The sequence below is a fragment of the Molossus molossus genome, unplaced genomic scaffold (genome assembly GCF_014108415.1).
Source record: "Molossus molossus isolate mMolMol1 unplaced genomic scaffold, mMolMol1.p scaffold_m16_p_2, whole genome shotgun sequence".
Taxonomy (NCBI): Eukaryota; Metazoa; Chordata; class Mammalia; order Chiroptera; family Molossidae; genus Molossus; species Molossus molossus.
The window spans coordinates 122,949,943-122,971,861 of record NW_023425355.1 but is presented as its reverse complement, the minus strand read 5'-3'; the positions used below and the strand labels follow the sequence as shown (position 1 = coordinate 122,971,861).

The 21,919-nt window shown below is 36.1% G+C and overlaps 1 protein-coding gene across 1 annotated transcript in view; it reads right to left on the bottom strand.

Annotated features, from left to right (window-relative positions):
• DMD (dystrophin) overlaps window positions 1–21,919 on the bottom strand; it is a 2,326,146-nt gene that overhangs the window by 871,027 nt on the left and 1,433,200 nt on the right. The window contains exon 46 of the mRNA XM_036270045.1: window positions 178–325. Coding sequence (XP_036125938.1) covers window positions 178–325 — 148 coding nt within the window. The remainder of the gene's footprint in view (window positions 1–177; window positions 326–21,919) is intronic.

Sequence of the window (21,919 nt, the reverse complement as noted above, 5' to 3'; positions counted from 1 at the left end):
TAAAAAAAATTATATACATATTGGAAAATACTGGGTTAAGGCAAAGTTGTGAGAAAAAGTAGTGAGGAATCATCAATAACATAATGGGTAGGAAATCAATGATTAAATACATTAAAGAATAGAGTCATATGCTCTTTATACAAGTAGGCCCTGGGGGATTTTAGAAAATCAAATTACCTTGACTTGTTCAAGTTTTTCTTTTAGCTGCTGCTCATTTCCAGGTTCAAGTGGAATATTAGTGATGTTATCCACTTCTTCCAACCATAAAATAAATTCATTTAAATCTCTTTGAAATTCTGACAAGATATTCTTTTGTTCTTCTAAACTGGAGAAAGAAGAATAAAATTGTTACAAACAACATATTTTTCAAACTTTCTTTTTTTAAAGAAAAGAAAACAAGACAAAACAAAAAACCATGGTACACATTTTTAAGAATATAAGTAATTTAAATATAATACAATTTTTGAAGAAAATTCATTTGCTTTGGGCAAAGCAATTTCAGTATCTCAAAAATCTCTAAAGTATGAGATTAAATTTGTCAAGAAAAAGATTCTAATTTAACAATTCCAACAACATTATGCTACTAAAGCAGAGCAGTGTTTCTCAATCTCAGCAGTAGTGAAATTTAGAGCTAGATAATTCTCAGTCATTAGGGGCTATTGTAGGAGGTTAAGTGTCTGCCTGGACTTTCCCCAAGTTGTTACAACCAAGAATGCCTCAGCATTGGCAAATAACCCCTTGGGAGCAAAATTCCTCTTGGTTGAGAACCACTGCACTAGAGTAAATGCATAATCTGAAGTTGTATATATTTTTTTCTTTATTAATTTTTAGAGAGAGAGGTAGAGGGAGAAAGAGACAGAACCATCAATGAGAGAGAATATTGATTGGCCGCCTCCTGTATGCCCTCCACTGGGGATCAAGCCCACAACCTGGGCATGTGCCCTGACTGGGAATCGAACTGACGACCTCTTGGTGCATGGGTCGATGATCAACCACTGAGCCACACCGGCTGGGCATGAAATTGTATATTTTAAAATGCTTAAAATATACCTTTATGGAAAATTGTAGGGCAAAAGTTAAAAACAAGGGAATTAAAATGGAAACACTAAAGTATTACATGTTAAAATGTTTTCCAAATTATGATTCACAATCCTTTTTGAGGAAAGAGCAAAATTGATTTAAAATACTTAACATATGTTGTACCAGTGGAAGTTTTTAATTATAAAGATGCATACACTGTATGTTATTTAATTAGCCATCAATTTATTCCTACACACTGAATCATAACACTTTTACAGCTGAGCAAAATGATCTGCATATAAAATCATTTACAATTTTTTTGTTTTGTTGTCTTTTGGGAGCTATATATATTGCTTGAGTGTAAGTTTTTAATTGGAGTATAATATACAGATAAGAAAGTACACATATATAACTGTATAGCTCAATAAAGTTTTAAAAATTAAACACACCAAATAGCCAGAAGAAGAAACAGAATGTTATCAGAAGCCCAGAAGCCCCCTCTTGCCCCTTACAGTTGCTACCTCCAAGTGTAACCAGTATCCAGTCTACTTTGATTAATTTATTTGTAATAAACATTATGTATATGAAATAATATAGCATATACTCTTTTGTATATTGTCTCTCTCATTCAACATACAGCTTACAATAATCATTCATGTTGTGTGTAGTTTGTTTATTCTCCTGGCTGTGTAGTATTGAATTGTGTAAATATATCTCAGTTGGTAGACATGTAGGCTATTTTCATTTGGCGGATGTTCAGCTAATTCTTTTTTTTTCTGCTTCAATTTAACAAATATATATTGGGGGCTTACTAACTTCCAGGAATTCTACTGGGCATTAGGATTAAAGATTGATATGTTAGCCTGGCCAGTGTGGCTCAGTGGATTGAGCATCGTCCCATAGACTGAGAGGTCCTGGTTCAATTCCTGGTCAGGGCACATGCCTGGGTTGTGGGCATGATCCCCAGTGGGGGACACGCAGGAGGCAGCCAATTGATGTTTCTCGCTCACATGGATTTTTCTCTCTCTCTCTCCTTTCCTCTCTCTCTAAAAAAATCAATAAAGCATATTAAAAAAAAAAAGATGGATATGTTATGTACCTTGCATTGGGGCTCAGTCTGTGAGAGGAAACACGCACATAACCCAAGGACTATGATGGAACATTGTAGGGGGATAAGTTATTTCTGGGACAGGGCAGAGGAGATGTACTAGAGAAGTTAATGGTCTACCTGGGTCTTGAATCATGAAGAGAGATTCCTACGTCTGGGAATAAAACAGCCTACCTTATTAACAGGCTGTGCAAAGACAGTATGTTGAAGGAACTACAATCACACTCATTCCTCAAACCAAATCCAGTTATTGGATTCATGCTCATCTATACTAAGTTTTACTCTTTATTTATTTTTTTCTTTATTGATTTTTTTTTTTTTAATGGAGAGAGGAAGGGAGAGGAAGAGAGAGAGAGAAACATCGATAAGAGAGAACAGTGATTGTCCGCCTCCTGTATGCCCCGCACTGGGGATTTGGCCCATAACCTGGGCATATATCCTGACCAGGAATTGAACTGGCGACCTCTTTGTGCATGGGTCGACCCTTAACCACTGAGCCACACTGGCCAGGCAAAATAAAATTATTTTTAAAATCAGAAAAAGAAACATCTCATTAGTACTTTTTATATTATGTACAGGTTGAAGTGATATTTTTAATATAGTCATTTCATGTTTCTCTTTTTTAAAAATTTTAAATCCTTACCCGAAGATATTTTTTCCATTTATTTTCAGATACAGTGGGAGGAAGGGAGGGGTAGAGAGAGAGAGAAATATCTATGTGAGAGAGACACATCGATTGCTTGCCTCCCACATGACTCCGACCAGGGCTGGGGACAAACCACAACCGAGGTACGTGTCCTTGACTGGAATTGAACCCGCAACTCTTTGTTCCACGGGCCGACGTTCTAACCACTGACCAAAATCAGCCAGGGCCATGTTTCTACTTTTTTAATGTGGCAGCTAGAATATTTTTAATTACATATATGGCTTACCTTATTTTTCTCCTCAACAGCACTGGTTTATAAAATCTGCTAATCCCTGCTCTCCTTTCCTCTATGACTTCATTTCCATCTACTCTCCATTTCTCTTGTCTTTCTTGATAATGGCATTCTTGCTTTGCTCCTTGTATACACTAGATGGGTTTCCACTTTGCACTTGCTTTTTCTACCTAGAATAGCCTTTCTTCAAGTACCAAACATGGTGGGCTCCCTCACCTCCTAAAGGTTTCTTCCTCCTGGTTCTACTTAAAGTGGCCCCTTTCCCTTAAAATTCCTATTCTTTCTCCCTGTTTTAATTTTCTCTTAAGTTTGAAAAACAAACATGCACTATGATTTGGTAACTTGCTGTTGTCTGTCTCATGTGAAAATCAGCTTCCTGAGGGCAAGGATGTTTGTCTGTTTTATTTACTGCTTTAATCGTTGCTCCTGGAACAATGCCTGGCATGGAAGAGATGCTAAATAAATAATTTTTGCATGGGTAAATGAAATCTGCCATCATTCTTTTCAATCTTGCATGCATTGCGGTTTTAAAAGACTTTTCTATTTGTTGCAATACTGATCCTTTTTCCCCCCTATTAGATATGGGCTCAGAAGCATTTTATTCCTCACCCTACCTGACCCACTACAATTTGCCTTACTTTTACAGAGTAATACATTTTAATTACAAAGTAATACATTTTCATTTTAATTGCAAAGTAATACATTTTCATTGTGTAAATCTCTGAAAGTCTTTCAAAAATATCCTAAGAAGTAAACAAAAACTCTGTATTTTCTCACTATATGGTTTACTTTTGGACACATACTTTTAGTTTTCTTACCTCTGTGTGTACATGAATATAATGTGGATAATCAACATGCTGCATGGACACCTTCTTTTTGCTTAGCAGTATATTGTAAAAATTTTCCCATGTAGCTATTCTTTTTATCATTAAATTTAGCGGATGTATAATATTTTTATTTTCCTTAGGTTTACCGGGTCAAATTTACTCACCAATGTGCATTACAACATTTCACCAAATCAAATACACCTTCCGTTGCAGGTCATACGATGCCATTGTAAGTAATAGGATGGGTAGGAGTAGGGAATGTTACTGATTAATCTATGATACTTATCATTTAGACGTTTTATTTTACTAAACCGTTGTTCTAAATTTATATTTTTGCTATATATTCCTCTTGCATATACATAAAATGTCTGACTCTCCTATAACTCTTTTCCCTCCAGAGTAACAGTGGTTTTTCTTCCTCCACACAATATCATCCTCTGTAGTTATAAAAAATGATGGCCATGCAGCATTTCTTAAGAGGGCTTGACTGCTGTTTCTTGGATTTTCTTCTAAACCACATCTGGCCTGAGCAGCAGAGATTGTGAAACCCATCCTGATTTCAGTGATGTTAATGTGATAAAATGTGCAAAGTAGAAAGGATGAAATTTGGTTAGTCTGCACAGCTTTGCACCAGTGACGTAATGGATCAGGTTCTTTTGGCTGCTACCAAGTTGCTGGTTGTTGCAGGATTTTTAAAAAAGTGCATAATGTAATGACAGTTTAACTGGTATCTTGACTTTGTAATTATGAATGGACATTAGTATTCCCGGCATTATCTGCCTGATGATTGAGTTTATTTTCTGTTAATAGAGTCAAGAAAGATTTGGCATTCATTTTCTTTGGAATTAGTGTTGGATTTTACAAGTTGTTGCCAATGATAAATATTTTGGCCACTCTTGTACATGTAAACTAAAGATACCTACATTAATGTCTACTTTTAACATTAGAAATGAAATATCAGTGACATTTATGAAAGAAGGTTTTGTTTTAAACAGTAGATGATGAACTACTTAAAGGTTTTGAGTAGAGAAAAATTTGTTTCAACCAAAACTCACTCTGGCTATTCTGTGGAAAATAAATGTGGGCAAAGTTGGTTAAGACAAGGGACTGAGGAATCAAGCATGAGGCTACCATAATAGGTCAGGCTATAGAGGTCTCGATCATGAAAATGTAGCATAGGAAAAGGAGAAGACAGGATACATTTAAAATGTAGAAGGGGATTCAACAGGGCTTGTGAATAAAAAGAGAGAGAGATCAGTATCACTAGCTAATAATTATTGAGCACTTACTACCTGGCAGCCACTGAATCAAGTACAAACTCACATTACTACCATGATAAGGTTACTCCTCTTTCCTCATTTTCAAATGTGGCAGCCTGGCCCATGTGGCTCAGTGGTTGAGCATCGTCCCATGGACTGAGAGGTCCAGGTTCAATTCCCAGTCAGGGCACAAGCCCAAGTTGTGGGCCCAATCCCCAGTGGGGGGCATGCTGGAGGCAGCCAGTCAATGTTTCTCTTTCTCCTCTCCCTTCCTCTCTCTAACATCAATAAAGAAAAAAAAAATTAAAAAAGAAAAGAAAATAAGGGGGAATTACTCGTATAAAAATTGGAGAGATCTGGAGCTCAGGGGAGAGAGTAGAGCTAAAAATATGGATTTCAGAGTCATCAGCAAGTTGGTAGATAAAACACAGTAAACTAGTCTTTTTTTTTTATCCTCACCCAAAGATATTTTTGCATTTATCTTCAGATACAGCGGGAGGGAGAAAAGGAGGAAGAGAGAGAGAGAAACATCGATGTGAAAGAGACACATCGGGTGGCTGCCACCAACATGACCCCAACCGGGGCAGGGGACAAACTGTAACCGAGGTACATGCCCTTAGTGGGAACTGAACCCGGGACTCTCTGGTCTGCGAGCCAATGCTCTAACCGCTCAGCCAAACCAACCAGGGAGGTGAACTAGCTTTTGAATGAATAATCTACACTTCATATCTGGCATCTTCACTGTCCATTTTTTCTTCATTTTCACATTAATGATTGACCAGTCTCACTTCTGCTTATTTACATTGAAAAAGAAAAAAAGAAAAAGTGCATTTGACAGCTATTCATTGATTTCTTATGGCTGGGGAACTTGTGGTTCCTGTTCCTCCTCCCCTCTCTGTGTGTGACAAGGAAAACCAAAGGAAAGCCTAGGGTGTTCTGGCTCCTCTGAAAACTTCCCAGACCTGTGAAGGATTTCTTCAGCTCAAAAAATATTCAGTGAAGGCCCTGGCCAGTTTTTGCTCAGTGGTTAGACCATCAGCCTGCAGACTAGAGAGTCCCGGGTTCAGTTCCCACTAAGGATATGCACCTCGGTTGCAGTTTGCCCCCGACCCCGGTTGGGGTCTTGTGGGTGGCAGCCACTCAATGTGTCTCTCTCACATTGATGATTTTCTCTCTCTCTTCCTCCCTCTCTCCCTCCTGCTCTATCTGAAAATAAATGCAAAAATGTCCTTGGGTGAAGATAAAAAAAAATTTCAGTGAAGGAAAACATGATTTTCCCTTCTTACAGTCTACATACTTGTTTTCAGTGATGATCTTGAAGCCCCTACCTTTGACTTTAGAGAGATAAGAGAGGGAGGAAAGAAAATGACCCTAACTATAAACTCTGCACTCCCCAGAAAGCTATTTCATCCTTGGTTGGTCCTCTTAATAACGAAGTGAGACATGGAGTACAGAGAAGGTTGGGAATCACTGGTAGTCGAAGGACATAACCCCACTGAGGCTTCTTAGCAAACCCTATGGGGAAGTGGCTGGTCTTAGTTGCTGGCAGCTTGTTTTAAAATGTGGGATAGCACCATTTCCCCCTGGCTTTCAACTTAGAAGTAATTCTGGAAGAAGGAAAAATCCCACTATAGACATCCGTTATTTATTTAAAATTTCTAAGCCAGATCAACCCATGCACCAAGAGGTCACCAGTTCGATTCCCAGTCAGGACACATGTCCAGGTTGTGGGCACGGTCCCCAGTCGGGGGCATGCAGGAGGCAGCCAATCAATGTTCTCTCTCATCAACGTTTCTATCTCTCTCTCCTTCTCCCTTCCTGTCTCACTAAGAAAAAAAAAATCAATGAAGAAAAAAAATTGAAAAAATAAAATAAAATTTCTAAGTCAGTTCAATTCCTTGGGTCTAAATATCCAGGGTATTTGTCTGTCCACCTCAACTTTGTCATTTTTGTACTCTTTGCAAATCTTTGTCCCCTTTTGTACTTGACTCCAGATCATCTTGGAGTGTCCCTGATACTGAGAGCAACCTTATTTCTACCACATTTCCTCATTATAGTTAAGTAAAACCTTGATCAAATTGAATTATATTTGTAAAACATATACTGATGAGTAAGGCTTTTCTCAACCTTCATCTAGAAACCAATGCTTTCAGAAAGAAAGAAAAAAAGACAAAACCCAACAAACAAAAAGAGGGGTGATGTACTTATTCATTATAATTGAGATTTATATATTTAACTGGGATCAAACTCGATAAACATTCTGTACCTATTTTCTTTTAATATTCTACTGTATTTTCTTAGGTCATTAATTATTCTTTGGAAATTGATTTTTAGGATGAGTAATACGCCATTTATGGGTACACCATATTTCACCATTCTTCTGTTATTCGACTTTCAGTTTGGTTCCAATTTTTCATTATAATAAATAACCCTATAACAAATAAAATTGTTTATGCATTTCGGTTCATGTAACTGCTAATTTCCTTAGAATAAGGAAGAAAAGTTAACAAGAATACTAAATTTCTTTGCAATGCCAGTAGCAAGAACACTCATATTTCCATCAACAGCTATAAAACACTGTCTTAACACATATTTACCACTATTGAGCATTACAATTTATGTACTTGATAGAAGAATAACAGTTTGTCATAGAGGTGTTCTACATTTTATTGATTAAAAAGTTGAATTTTTTTTTTTTGTTTGAGTGTAATATTTATCATTGCTGTCTCCACTTGTAATTGTCTGCTATGTCTGTTGCCCAATTTTCTTCAGCATTTTCTTGTTTGGAAGAGCTGTTTTCACATTCTTAACAATATATTTATTGACATATATTTCCAGCTTCCCTGTCAGCTTCGAAAAAAATATTTTTGTTTGTTTCTCAGTAAAATTTTATCAATTTCTTTCTTTATTATTTCTTCACCTGATACTACCCTGAAAATTGTGACCATCCTACAACTGTTTAGATATTTATCTTTACTTCATTCTTGATACTAAAACTTTAATTAAAACAAAACAAATTTTTTTTTATCCTCAACCAAGGACATTATTGCATTTATCTTCAGACAGAGCAGGAGGGAGAGTGGGAGGAAGAGAGAGAAAGAAACATCGATGCAAGAGAGATACATTGAGTGGTTGCCACCCACATGACCCCAACCGGGGCCGGGGACAAACTGCAACCGAGATACATGCCCTTAGCAGGAACCGAACCTGGGCCTCTCTGGTCTGCAGGCCTACGCTCCAACCGCTGAGCCAAACCAGCCAGGGCAAAACAAATTATTTTTTAAATTAAATTTATTGGGTGACATTAGTTAATAAAATTATATAAGTTTCAAGTGTACATTTCTATAATACATCATTTGCATATTGTATTGGGTGTTCTCCATCCAAAGTCAAGGCTTTCGGTAACATTTATCCCCTTTTACCTTCTTCTACCTCCTCAGAACCCCTTTTCCCTTTTGTAATCACCATACTATTATATGTGTCTATGAGTTTTTGTTTTGTTTTTTCTTTGCTTAATCCATTCACCTTTTCCACCCAGCCCCTACCCCCAGCATTTTTTCATATATCTACTAGCCATTTTTATGTCCTCTTTGAAGAAGTATCCATTCAGGTCCTCTGCCCATTTTAAAATGGGGTTGTTTGTTTTGGGTGTTGAGTTTTATAATTTCTTTGTAAGTTTTGGATATTAACCCCTTATCAGGCGTATCATTGGTGAATATGTTCTCCCATTCAGAATGTTGTTTCATTTTGTTGATGGTTTACTTAGCTGTGCAAAATAAATTTAATTTGACATAGCCCCATTAGTTTATTTGTTCTTTTGTTTCCCTTGTCTGAGGAGACATATCAGAAAAAAAATATTGCTACAAGAAATATCTGAGATTTTACTGCCTATGTTTTCTTCTAAGATTTTTATGGGTTTGAGTCTTACATTTAAGCCTTTAATCCATTTTGAGTTTATTCTTGTGCATATTGTAAGAAGGAGGTCTAGTTTCTTTTTTTTTTGCATGTTATCTGTCCAATTTTCCCAATACCATTTATTGAATAGACTGTCTACTCCACAGTATGTTCTTGCCTCCTTTGTCAAATATTAATTGATCATTAAGGCGTGGGTTTATTTCTGGACTCTCTATTCTGTTCCATTGATTTACTGTTTTATTGCCAGTATCATGCTGTTTTGATTAATATGGCATCGTAGTATACTTTGATATTAGGTAGCATGATTCCTCCAACTTTGTTCTTTCTCAAGATTACTGTGGCTATTCAAGGTCTTTTTTGGTTCCATATAAATTTTTGGAGTACTTGTTCTAGTTCTGTAAATTAATTGGTATCTTGATAGGAATGGTGTTGAATCTATAGATTGCTTTGGGTAGTATGAACATTTTAATGATGGTAATTATTCCTATCCATGAATATGGCATATGCTTCTATTTGTTTGTCTCTTCCTCAATTTCTCTCTTCAGTGCCTTATAATTTTCCAAGTACAGGTTTTTTACATAATTGGTTAAATTTATTCCTATGTATTTTATTTTATTTTTATGCAGTTGTAAATGACATTGTCTTCATAGTTTCCTTTTTAAAAATCTTCAGATAGAGTGGAAGGGAGGGAGGGAGAGAGAGAAAGAGAAACACTGATGTGAGAGACTGGTTGCCTCCCGCATGACCCTGACCAGGGCCAGGGATGAACTGTAACCAAAGTATGTGTCCTTGACCAGAATCGAACCCACAACTCTTTGGTCTGTAGGCCAACACTCTAACTGTGGAGCCAAATCGGCCAGGGCTTAGTTTCCCCTTTTTTTTTTTTTTTTTGTTTGTTTGTTTTAATCTTCACCCGAGGATATTTTTCTATTTATCTTCATATAGAGTAGGAGGGAGAGAGAGGGAGAGAAAGGGAGAGAGAAACATTGACGTGCGAGAGACATGGACTGGCTGCCTCCCACATGACTCTGACCAGGGCCGGGGACAAACTGCAACCGAGGTACATGCCCTTGGCCAAAATTGAACCCGCAACTCATTGGTCTGAGGGCTGACACTCTACCGCTGAGCCAAACCACCCAGGGCTAGTTTGCCTTTTTGATAGTTCATTATTGGTTTATAAAATGCAACCAATTTCTGGATATTTATTTTGTATCCTGCTACCTTACTGAATTCATTTATCAGTACTAGTTTTTTTGATAGAATCTTTATGGTTCTCTCTTTATAGTATCATGTCATCTGCAAATAGTGACAGTTTTACTTTTTCCTTTCCAATTTTGAGTGCTTTTATTTCTCTCTTTTTTTTGTCTGATTGCTTTGGCTAGAACTTCCAGTATTTTGTTGAATAAGAGCTTAGAAAGTGGACATCCCTGTCTTGTTCCTGATTGCAAGAGAAACATTTTTAGTTTTTGCCCATTCAGTATGATGTTGGCTATGGGTTCATCATATATGGCCTTTATTATGTTGAGGTATGTTAATCTATTCCCATTCTACTGATAGTTTTTATCATAAATGTATGCTTGATTTTATCAAGTGCTTTTTCTGCATTTATTGATATGACCATGTGATTTTTATCCTTCATTTGTTGTGTTGTGAATCATGTTTATTGATTTTCAGACATTGTACCGACCTTGCATCTCCAGAATAAATCTCACTTGATCATGGTGTGTGATCTTTTTAAGGTATTACTCAATATGGTTTGCTAACATTTTGTTGAGGATTTTAGCATCTATGTTCATCAGGGATATTGGCGTATAATTTTATTTTATTTTCTTTTTTTTTGTAGTGTCTTTATCTAGTTTCAGAATTAGGATAATGTTGATCTCATAAAATGAGCTTGGGAGTCTTCCCTCCTATTGAATTTTTTGGAATAGTTTGAGAAAGATAGGTATTAGTTCTTTGAATGTTTGGTAAAATTCACCTGTGAAGCCATCTGGTGCAGGCCTTTTGTTTGTTGGAAGTCTTTTGATTACTGCTTCAATTTCATTAGTTGTAATCAGTCTATTCCTATTATCTGTTTTTCTATTTAAGTTTTGAAAGACTGTATTTTTCTAGGAATTTATTCATTTTTCTCAGATTGTCCAATTGGTTGGCATATAGTTGTTTGTCATATTTTCTTACAATCCTTTGTATTTCTTTGATGTCAGTTGTTACTTCTCCTCTTTCATTTCTGATTTAATTTATTTATTTTTTTTGATGAGTGTCGTTAAAGGTTTATCAGTCTTGTTTATCTTTTCAAAGAATGAGCTCTTGGTTTCATTGATCTTTTGTACTGTTTTCTTATACTCAGTTTTGTTTATTTCTGTTCTGATCTCTAATATTTGTTTTCATCTACTCACTTTGGGTTTTGTTTGTTGTTCTTTTTCTAGTTCCTTTAAGTTTAAAGTTAGATTGGTTATTTGAGATTTTTCTTGTTTTTGAGGTTTGCCTGTAATGCCATGAGTTTCCCTATGACTGCTTTCATTGTGTGCCATATATTTTAGGTTGTTGTTAACATTTTCATTTGTTTCAAGGTTTATTTTGATTTCTTCCTTGATCTTACTGTTAACCCATTCATTGTTTAGTAACATGTTATTTAACCTCCATGTCTGTATGTTTTTAAGTTTTTTTTCTTGTGACTGATTTCTAGTTTTATACCATTACGGTCAGAGAAGATGCTTGATATGATGTTAATATTGTTAAATTTATTGAGACTTGTTTTTGTGTCCTAACATATGGTCTCTCATAGAAAAATGTTTCATGTGCACTTAGAAAAATATATATTCTGCTGGTTTGGAGTGAAATGCTCTGAAGATATCAATGAAATCCATCTGGTCTACTGTGTCATTTAAGGCAGCTGTTTCCTTGTTGATTTTCTGTTTGGAAGCTCTATCCATTGATGTCAATGGGCTGCTAAAATCCCCTACTATAACTGTATCACAGTTAATCTCTCCCTTTATGTCCATCAAGATTTGCTTTTTATATTTAGGTGTTCCTATGTTGGGTTTACAAGGGTTATATCTTCCTGTTGGATTGTTTCATCATTATATAAGTGTGCTTCTTTGTCTCGTACTATAGCCTTTGTTTCAAAGTCTATTTTGTCAGATATAAGTATTGCTAACTCAGATTTTTTATTTCATTTCCATCTGCATAAAATATATTTTTCCATCCCTTTACTTTTAGTCTGTGTATATCTTTGGTTGTGTTGGGTCTCCTGTATATGGCATATATATGGGTCTTGCATAACAAATTCTTAATGCATCTTAAATTTATATAGCTTTAAGTTTCTGACCTTGAAGAATTTTTCAGAAATTGATATTTTTCCCCCAGCACAATCTATTCTCTACTTATTTGTGGTGATTTCCTTGTTACAATTTTCTTTTTATATGTAATAAGGTTCTATTTGGTATACCGTAGATTTTTTAAAAATATGTTTTACTGGTTTTAGAGAGAGAGGAAGGGAACAATAGAAACATCAATGAGAGAAAAACATCTATCAGCTGCTTCCTGCATCCCCCTACTGGGGATTGAACTCACAACCTGGGCTTGTGCCCTGACAGGGATTTGAATCAGTGATCTCTTGGTTCATGGGTTGACACTCAACCACTGAGCAACACCAGCTAGCCTATTGTAGATTTTTTTACCATAATGCACTAATTCAACCACTACAGCTTTAAAATATGTTTAATTTTGGTAGGTTAACCCTCTCTCCTACCTTAGGCATTTCAATTTATGTAACACCCCTATCATTTGGTCAAATTAAAGTAAATCTTAGTGGGAACTTTGATAGGTATTACATTAAATCAATAAATTAATTGGTGAAAATTTACTGTCTTTCCAGTATAAATCTTCAAATTCTATGTTTACAGTGCATTTGGAAACTGAGAGTAGTATCTGGGACTCATCCGTGCACTATAACTAATTAAGTACGTTTTCTAATTAACTTTCAACATCACTTTGAAAGGCACTGACTTGCATATGATTTTATGGATATTAACTGTATACTAATTTAGAAAACTCTTAAGAATCCCTAGATAGAATAAATCATCACTTCAAAAGTAAAAGCTCTGGCTTAGCTATTTATCACAATCTTTCTTTTTACATAATGTTTGTGGAAGACTTTTTCTGATGATTTAATATTTAGAAAGTACAGCATCTTCTTTCAAAATATAAAAACATTTGGTAGTCATTTCTTGTCTAGATTTTTTTTTTTATATTTTGAAATGTAAAAATGATGGTGCCCAAAACCCACCAGGACCTTGCTATAATCTGCTGTTTCAAGTGCATTTGTTTTCTGAAATTTCAAAATCTTCAATTTGAAGTTATAAAAGCTGCAATTTGAATTTATGTATTCAGATGATTGCAGAAAAGCAAAGGAGTGCAGTTAGCATTTCCAGGCTTGTCTCCTGACAGAACAGTTTAAATGTGCTTTATATTGGCATTCATTGCATGAAGTGTTATTTCTTTGTTTACCTACTCACTTAATGCTTATGGTAGGATTTATTCAGGCATGTGGTAATAATAATAATGAATGGGATATTTAACATTACCCATCTGCAATTAAGTGCTAAATATTTTAGTTCTAGAGGCATTTCAATACATTTAGTTTTTTTTTTTTTTTTTTTAAAGAATGGCTTCTGTTTGAAATATTAGTTCTTTTGCCATTTACATTATAAATGCTCTTAATGCAATTCAGGAAGCACATATTATGATGGGATGAGATCTGAATAATCAGAAAGGAACAGTTACCAATGTATGGCTAAATTCAATGAATTGAACATTAACTCTTAATGAACATTTTCTGTAGGGCTGCTCTTATAGCAAGAGGAAAAGACTGTAAAATCACATGGCATGATTTTTAGAGAGGGATAATCTACCAAGTGTTTTAGGTAAGTGCTAAATATTTTCACTTTTGAATCTCTTTTAATATTCAATACAGCCTTTGCATTGCCTTTCTAATATTTCCAGTGCAAAAATTGTAGCCCTGGACATTTATATACCATATGTAACCAAATATAAGGTGACTATCCAATTTTCTAAATGAGATTTTCCTCTCTAAGTTTTTGATCAGCTGTAACATAGAAACTTTGGAAAATGTAGATAGATTCATTGCCTGTCTATGTGTAATACTTAATTCATTAATTTGTGCATATTAATTTAATAGTATAAAATATTATATTAGAAATACATTTCCCCATTCGTAGTTTATATAACAATTGTGTAAACATTCTTCACGAGCATATTCAACATTGGAATTGTCATCCTGATGGATGCACTTTATGAAGCACCTAATTCAGTTTTCTAGAAGGTATCATCTTCACTTTCAGCCTTGTGGCCTGAGGGCAGTACTGCTGAATCCATGTGTAATGTTCTACTGGAAATTTTATTCTAAGCCATAAGCACACATTTACATAAGACAGTTTTATGTTATATAAAGACAGCTTTCTTTTTTTAGTGCCATATGTCCATGAGCTCCACAATGTAGCCACATACTGAGATGCTTTTAAAATAATCTTTTTAGAGCTTGTTTACAATGGCATCCAATTCTTGAAATTGTGATGTCATACCACTGAAGTTAATCACTACTTCTGTTAAATTTGTTTTCTTCCTGGTTTTTTTTCCCCTTCCTCTATCAAGTGACTTCTAAAGCAACCAAAATAAGCATCAATTAAGATGCAACCAATATGTCTTTCCCAGACAGTACTTTGTTTTGAGCAAAATAAAATAAGTGAGTATCTTGTAATTTGAGAAACTTTAGAAGGATTCAAATATAAGGTTCTCTCTTTAAAAAATTTATTGTTTAGGCATACATAGTAACTTTCCCAAGTCACACACTCTATAGGACACTGCCTGGACCAGAACACAGGCACTAGCTTTATTTTTAAATCAGTATGCTTCTCACGTGTGTTTAGTGATTGAGTCACACCATCAGACATTCATTCATTTTGCCTACAGTTTGTGCTTTATTAAAATTAAATGCTCCTAAAAGGTATAACATGTCAAGACATCTAATCATTTATTTCTCCATATTAAGGAAAACATTAGCAACTTGTGGGTACATGTGGAGAATGAGAAGGGAAATCATGAAGCCTAGCAGTGAAAAACACTGAAAGGAATAAAAGTACCAATCTAAGCCCTGCACGTTATCAGTTGAGTGTGTGAACTTGAACAAGTTAATTAACTACTCTGGAGGCCTCAGTTTGCTCATTTTAGAATTGGGTCAATAAACACTTCATCATGTGGTTGTTTGGATTAAGTTCACTTCCAGAAACCCCAGTTTTAGCTTAGTGCTTCACTAATAGTCAGCATTCAACAAATGATAGAAAAACAGTTTTTTTTAAAAAGGGGGGACTCTGGATACTGAACTGCTAGTTCTATCTCAGAATTTTGCCTAAGCCAACATACTTATATACACAAAAGTATTTATAAAGCACGTGCGAGTACACAGGGGGACAATTTGAAATTGAGCTTTTTGACGAGCCTGTTGACAGCTCTATTTCTCTCTTCTGACAACCTGCCTAACAAATTTTGTTGGGGAAACACAATTAGAGTCACCCCAATCTGTGAGTAAATGTGCCACCACATGAGACTACTTCTCGGTGAGGTAGATGTATGATTATAATACCACAAACATTTGTTGAAGGTCCCCTAGTGTCCAATGATATGGCAGTGAAGGTAGGCAATGACCTTTGCCCTTGTGGAACTTACATTCTGTTAGGGGGAGACAGACAATAAACAAGATAAATACATGGAATACACAGATTGTGATACAGTGGTAAGTGCTACAGAGACAAACTGAAAGAGGAAGGGAGGGAACTAGGAGTGTAGCTGGAGGATGGTTGTAATTTCATAAAGGCTGATCAAAGAAGGCTTCATTGAGAAGGGGGTGTTTAAGTAAAATCGTCATGGTAGAGAGGGGCTAGCTGCTCATCAAATACTTGACTCTATTCTTTTTTTGTTTGTTTGTTTTATCCTCACAGTACTGTATGGTCAGTTTACTCCTCTTGGTAAGCAACACAAAGGCCAGCCATTTGACTTTTCGCCTAAGCTTTGGAAAATATTGTGTTCTTTCTGTAACTTGATGCTTTAACCATTTGTCTGAGGGTTAGAACTATGTTTTTTTTGTTTTGTTTTTTTTTAATCCTCACCTGAGGACATTTTTGCATTTATCTTCAGATAGAGCAGGAGGGAGAAAGGGAGGAAGAGAGAGAGAAACAGCGACGTGAGAGAGACGCATCGAGTGGTTGCCATCCACATGACCCCAACCAGGGCCGGGGACAAACTGCAACCGAGGTACGTGCTCTTAGCGGGAACCAAACCCAGGACTCTCTGGTCCACAGGCCGACGCTCTAACCACTGAGCAAAACGGCCAGGGCTTAACTCTATTCTTTTAATCATGAAACTGGCTGTCATCTTTCATCCTCCCTTGCGAGTGTGGCTATATAACTGAATTCCAGCTGATGGGATGTAAGCAAAGTGATGCTCACTGGTTCCAGGCCGGGCTCATAACCTCACCCCCACACATGTGATACTCCTTGTTATTCTTCCTTCTCACGTACAAAAGCAAAGCAGAGTGATTTTGAAGGCCATGTGTTAAAAATGTCATAGCCACAAATCAGTGTAGCCTGGGTGCCTGATTCACCATTTGGAGGGGAGTTGTTTTCTGGTCAGAAACAATTTTTTTGAATTTTGCCTGAGTGAGACATTTTTATTGTGTTAAACCTCTGAATGTGGGACTTCTCTTTAAATAGCAGCTTGAATTAAATTATATAATAAAGGAGGTGACGGAACAAGCTACCCAAATATTGGAAGAAAGATGTAAGCAAAGAAAGCAGGTACTAACATCCCAAGACCAGAGTGTGGTCAGAATGTTCCCAAACCAACAAATAAGTGAAGAAAGAGTATGGAACAGAATGAGGGAAGGGGAGCATATTAGATGAGGTAAAAAAGCTTAACCTTAAGAGATTATAAGTAGAATCCTAAGGCTTTTGTAATTCATAGTCCCTATCAAACTCAGTTCTTAGATAAAAAGAAATTCCAGAATAATCTTTTTACAGAATCTGATTGAACTCTGCTCTCCAACCCTACGTTAATAGGTTCAACTAACTGAACACCAGAATTTCTTCCATATTTTTTTCTTTTAAAAAAAAATCCTCACCCAATGATATTTTTTATTCATTTTCAGACAGTGTAGGAAGGAGAGATAGAAAGAGAAGAAGAGAGAGGCAAACATGGATGTGAGAGAGACACATCGACTGGCTGCCTCCCACATGACCCGACCAGGACCAGGGACCGAACTGCAACTGAGACATGGGCCCTTGATCAGAATCAAGCCTGCTACTCTTTGGTCCGAGGGCTGACATCTAACTGCTGAGCCAAACCCGCCAGGGCTCTTCCGTATTTTTGTTGTGTGCGTTTTAACAGGTTCAGGAATAGATTTCTGAAAACACTGAGGATGCTTTAGGCCTTCATCTATCAAAGGCAGAGTGACATAATTTATCAGTAGAGCCTATAATAAAGTCATTACCATCTGGTAGAAGATCCAATAAAGAATGAATGACCTCAAACAGTGTTTTTGCTTTCAATCACAGCTAGATTTTCTCTTTCCCAGACATTCAAAACACCATCATCTTTCCTCCCAAGATGGTTCCTCCGTCGACCTCCATGGATTGACTCTGCCAGCTCCCAATCTCTCAAGCTACAAATCTAAGAGGAATCCTTGATTCTTCCCTTTCCCCCACCCCTTGAATGTATCATTAAATGTGTCCCCATAATTTCACTTGAATCTGCCCACTTCTCTCCACCATCCTCCCTGCCATTGCTTCCTTCTCCCACACCCCCAACCCACGTCTGGATTACTGAAGCTGTTTACCAATTGGTTTCTGCCTCCCACCTTGTCATCTTTTTATCCATTCTCAAAACCTCAGAATGATTCATCTTTCTAAAATATGTCCCCGAGCATATCCTCACACCTTCAATAACTCCCTAGTGCCAAGGGATAAAAATCCAACTTCTTTAACATGGATCAAAAAGTTCTTTTTTATTGGATTCCTACTTCTCTTCCTTCATCTTTCTTCGTATTCTATAGTCCATTGAACAATTTATTGAAATTCAGTACCATATCCATCTTAGAACTTAGGATACTCTGTTCCCTCTGTCTGGCGTACATGTCTTCCCATGTCTTCATCTAGGTAGCTTCTAGTTACATTTCCAATCTCAAGTTAGCCATCACCTCCTTCAGGAAGCTTTCCTCAATTAATCAGCACCACCCTCCCAATAAAGTCTAAGATATGTGCCCTGTTATGTAGCCCAAAGCTCCTCATAAGTTTTCTATCACAGGGTATTCTATAATTTCCTATGTCTGTCAATATACTGCAAGCACTGTAACAAAAGACACTCTGTCTATTGTGATTATACTCTCCTCAGTGGCTACTGTAAAGTAACTGCTCAGTTCTTAAATTCTCAATCTCAGAATGACATCATCTTAACTGTATATCTGAGAGTAAAAATATTATTCACATTATTCTTGGAAGATTCCCATGAACAACAAAGTGGGTATTACAGGAGGCAAGTTCTGTGTTCACACTCAATTCAATTGGGGAAAGCTCTATACTAAGGATTTCTAAACTATGGACCATGACCCAAATCCTGCCTGACACCTGTTTTGGAAAAATCAAGATTTATTGGAGGACAGCCACATCCATTCATCTACATAATGTCTGTGCCTAGTTCACACAACAGCAGAGACTGGATGGCTCAAGAGCATTTACTATCTGGAACTTCACTAAAGTTTGCTAACATCTGCTATATACTAAAACCCTTTCTTAGACACATACTAGGAAATTAAAGGTATGAGCATTTTGAGATAAGAAAATCTGTATAGATAGGTGTTACTAAATAGTCATGAGGATATAAAATACAGCATAGGAAATGTAGTCAATCATATTTTAATAAGTATGTACAGTGCCACGTGTGTACTGGACATATCAGGGGAAAGACTATGTAAAGTATGATTGTTTGACCACTATGCTGTACACCTGAAATTCATACAAAATAATACTGAATGAAAATTGTAATTGAAAACTATATATTTTTTTATTTTTAATTACTTTTTTATTTTTATTGAATTTATTGGCTGACATTGGTTAATAAAATTATATAGGTTTCAGGTGTACACTTCTACAAGACATCATTTGTATATTGTATTGTGTGTTCACCACCTCAAATCAAGTCTCCTTCCATCTCTGTTTATCCTCCATTTACACTCTTCTACCTCCCCCCCACATCCCTTTATCCCTGGTAAAGACCATACTGTTGTCTGCATCTATGAGTGTTTTGTTTTGTTTTATGCTTAATCCCTTCACCTTTTCACCCAGCCCCTCAATGCTCCTCCCTTCTGCAGTTGTTAGTCTCTTCTCTGTATCTATAAGTCTGTTTCTATTCTGTGAGTTTATTTTGTTAATTTGATTTCACATATAAGTGAAATTCTATGGTACTCGTCTTTCTTTCACTGGCTTATTTCACTTAGCATAATACTCTCCAGGTCCACCCATGCTGTCCCAATAGGTAATATTTCCTTCATTTTTACAGCTGAGTAGTATTCTACCGTGTAAATGTACCACAGTTTTTATACCCACTCATCTACTATGGAGACTTGGGCTGCATCCAAATCTAGGCTATTGTAAATAATGCTGCAATGAACACAGGGATGCATATATTCTTTCAAATTAGTTTTGGGTTTCTTCAAATATAAAATTCATCTATCCCTTAAAAAAAGAAGACCTCTATACTTTTAACACAGTTATGTGTGTGATCATGAAAATGTGTATGGCCATTAAACCTCCACTTTACAGTTTAAAGTTTACACAATTAGTATTTTATAGGACATAATGTGGGGATGGCTAATAGGAAAACTGGAGATAGTATCTGACTATAAATATTTATTTATTGTGTTTAAATTCACTGAAGTTTCCCAACATGAGTAGCTATGTTTACTTACTTTAGAATCAAACATGGAAAATACTTAATAAAAAAGACCCAGGCCTTTGTCCCTCTTTCTTCTTCTTTGCTTTTACACTATCAAGTATCTTTCCTTATTTTTCTCTTTTCTCCTAGTCCAAAATCAACTTTATCACGTCTTTTAAATTTTCACATTCTTTTTTTGTTATTCAGTCTTTTTCCATGGGTTTTACAGTGATTTTTATTACTGTGCCTATATTTTGAATTCCTTCGGGTACTCATAATTTCCACCCCCAGCAAAATGCCATCTATTATCCAGTACTATGGACATTTTCAGTGAAATACAAATATGTTATAGGGACAAGGAAAACCAAAGTTCCTTAGAGAGAGAGAAAGAACGAACATATTTCACTCACCACTTTCATCTTGGAGAAGAAAAGGCAAAGTGTTATTTCCATTTGATTTGTTTAAAATCTGCACACAAGTCCAAATAAGTTCTTTAGAAATGCAGGTTGCTGCCCTGGCCAGTTTGGCTCAGCAGTTAGAGCGTCGGCCTGCAGACCAGAGGGCACATACCTCAGTTGCAGTTTGTCCCCGACCCTGGTTGGGGTTGTGTGGGTGGTGATTAGTTGATGTGTCTCTCTCACACCGATGTTTCTTTCTCTCTCTTCCTCGCTCTCTCCCTCTTGCTCTATCTCAAGATAAATGCAAAAATGTCCTTGGGTGAAGATAAAAAAATAATAATAATAAAAAAAATAAGAACAGGTTGCTATACTTCAAATGAATATAGCCACACAAGGTACAAGAACAGTCATATTCCCTAAAACAGTATTTCCTAAAATGTGGTCTGGTACCCCTGGGGATCCTTAAGATACTTTTAGAGGGTCTGCGAGGTAAAAGCTATTTTCATAATAATACTAAGATATTATTTTTCCTTTTTCTCTTTCATTTCATCCAGAGAATATATCATGTGTGATATTGTAATACATTGAATGAAGAAGCAGATACAAAAATCAGCTCTCTTCTCTTAAACTAAATATTAAAGAGTTTGCAAAAACATAATGTCACTGTTCTCAAATGTTTTTATTGTGAAAAAATAGTTATTTTTCATAAAACAGTTGTTATTTATATTAACAAAGGATGGACTTATTATTGTAATTTTTAAGTGAATTGATAAATAAACACTTTTGCCCTATCGGTGTGGCTCAGTTGGTTGGAGCCTTGTCCCATACACCAGAAGGTGGTGAGTTTGGTTCCAGGGCACATTCCCAGGTCACAGGTTTGATTCTTGTTTGGGGCATGTGTGGAAGGCCACCAATCAATGTTTCTCTCTCACATAGGTGTTTCTTTCTCTCTCTGAAATCAATAAAAAAATAAAAAATAAATAAATACTTTAAATATTTCTCAGTTTTAATGTCAAACATGGTAACCACATAAACAAGAGCTTTTGAGCACTTGGAATAATTTCTAAGATAATACATGTGTCCCAAGACCAAAACATTTGACAACCATCACTTGAGAGGAACCAAATAACCAGTTTAAATATGCCATAGCATTAATGAGATTATTTTCTGGATAAAATATATTTCCTTGTCACTGGGAATAAATCATGAGCTTATCATGCTTAGCAAGAGTTCACCATCATAAAGACCTCAGACAAGTAAATAACACAATATGAAATGGAAATTATAACAATCCATTCGATATGAAGACCTCTGCTGCCACATTTCAACTGGAGTCCAGAAATTTACCAAAGAATTTATGAGAAACAGATAAAGGCAAATCATGTAGGCCAAGCACCATAAGGGCCAACCTTTAGAGTTAATGAACTTCCTAAGTATCTACTGTGAGTCTGTG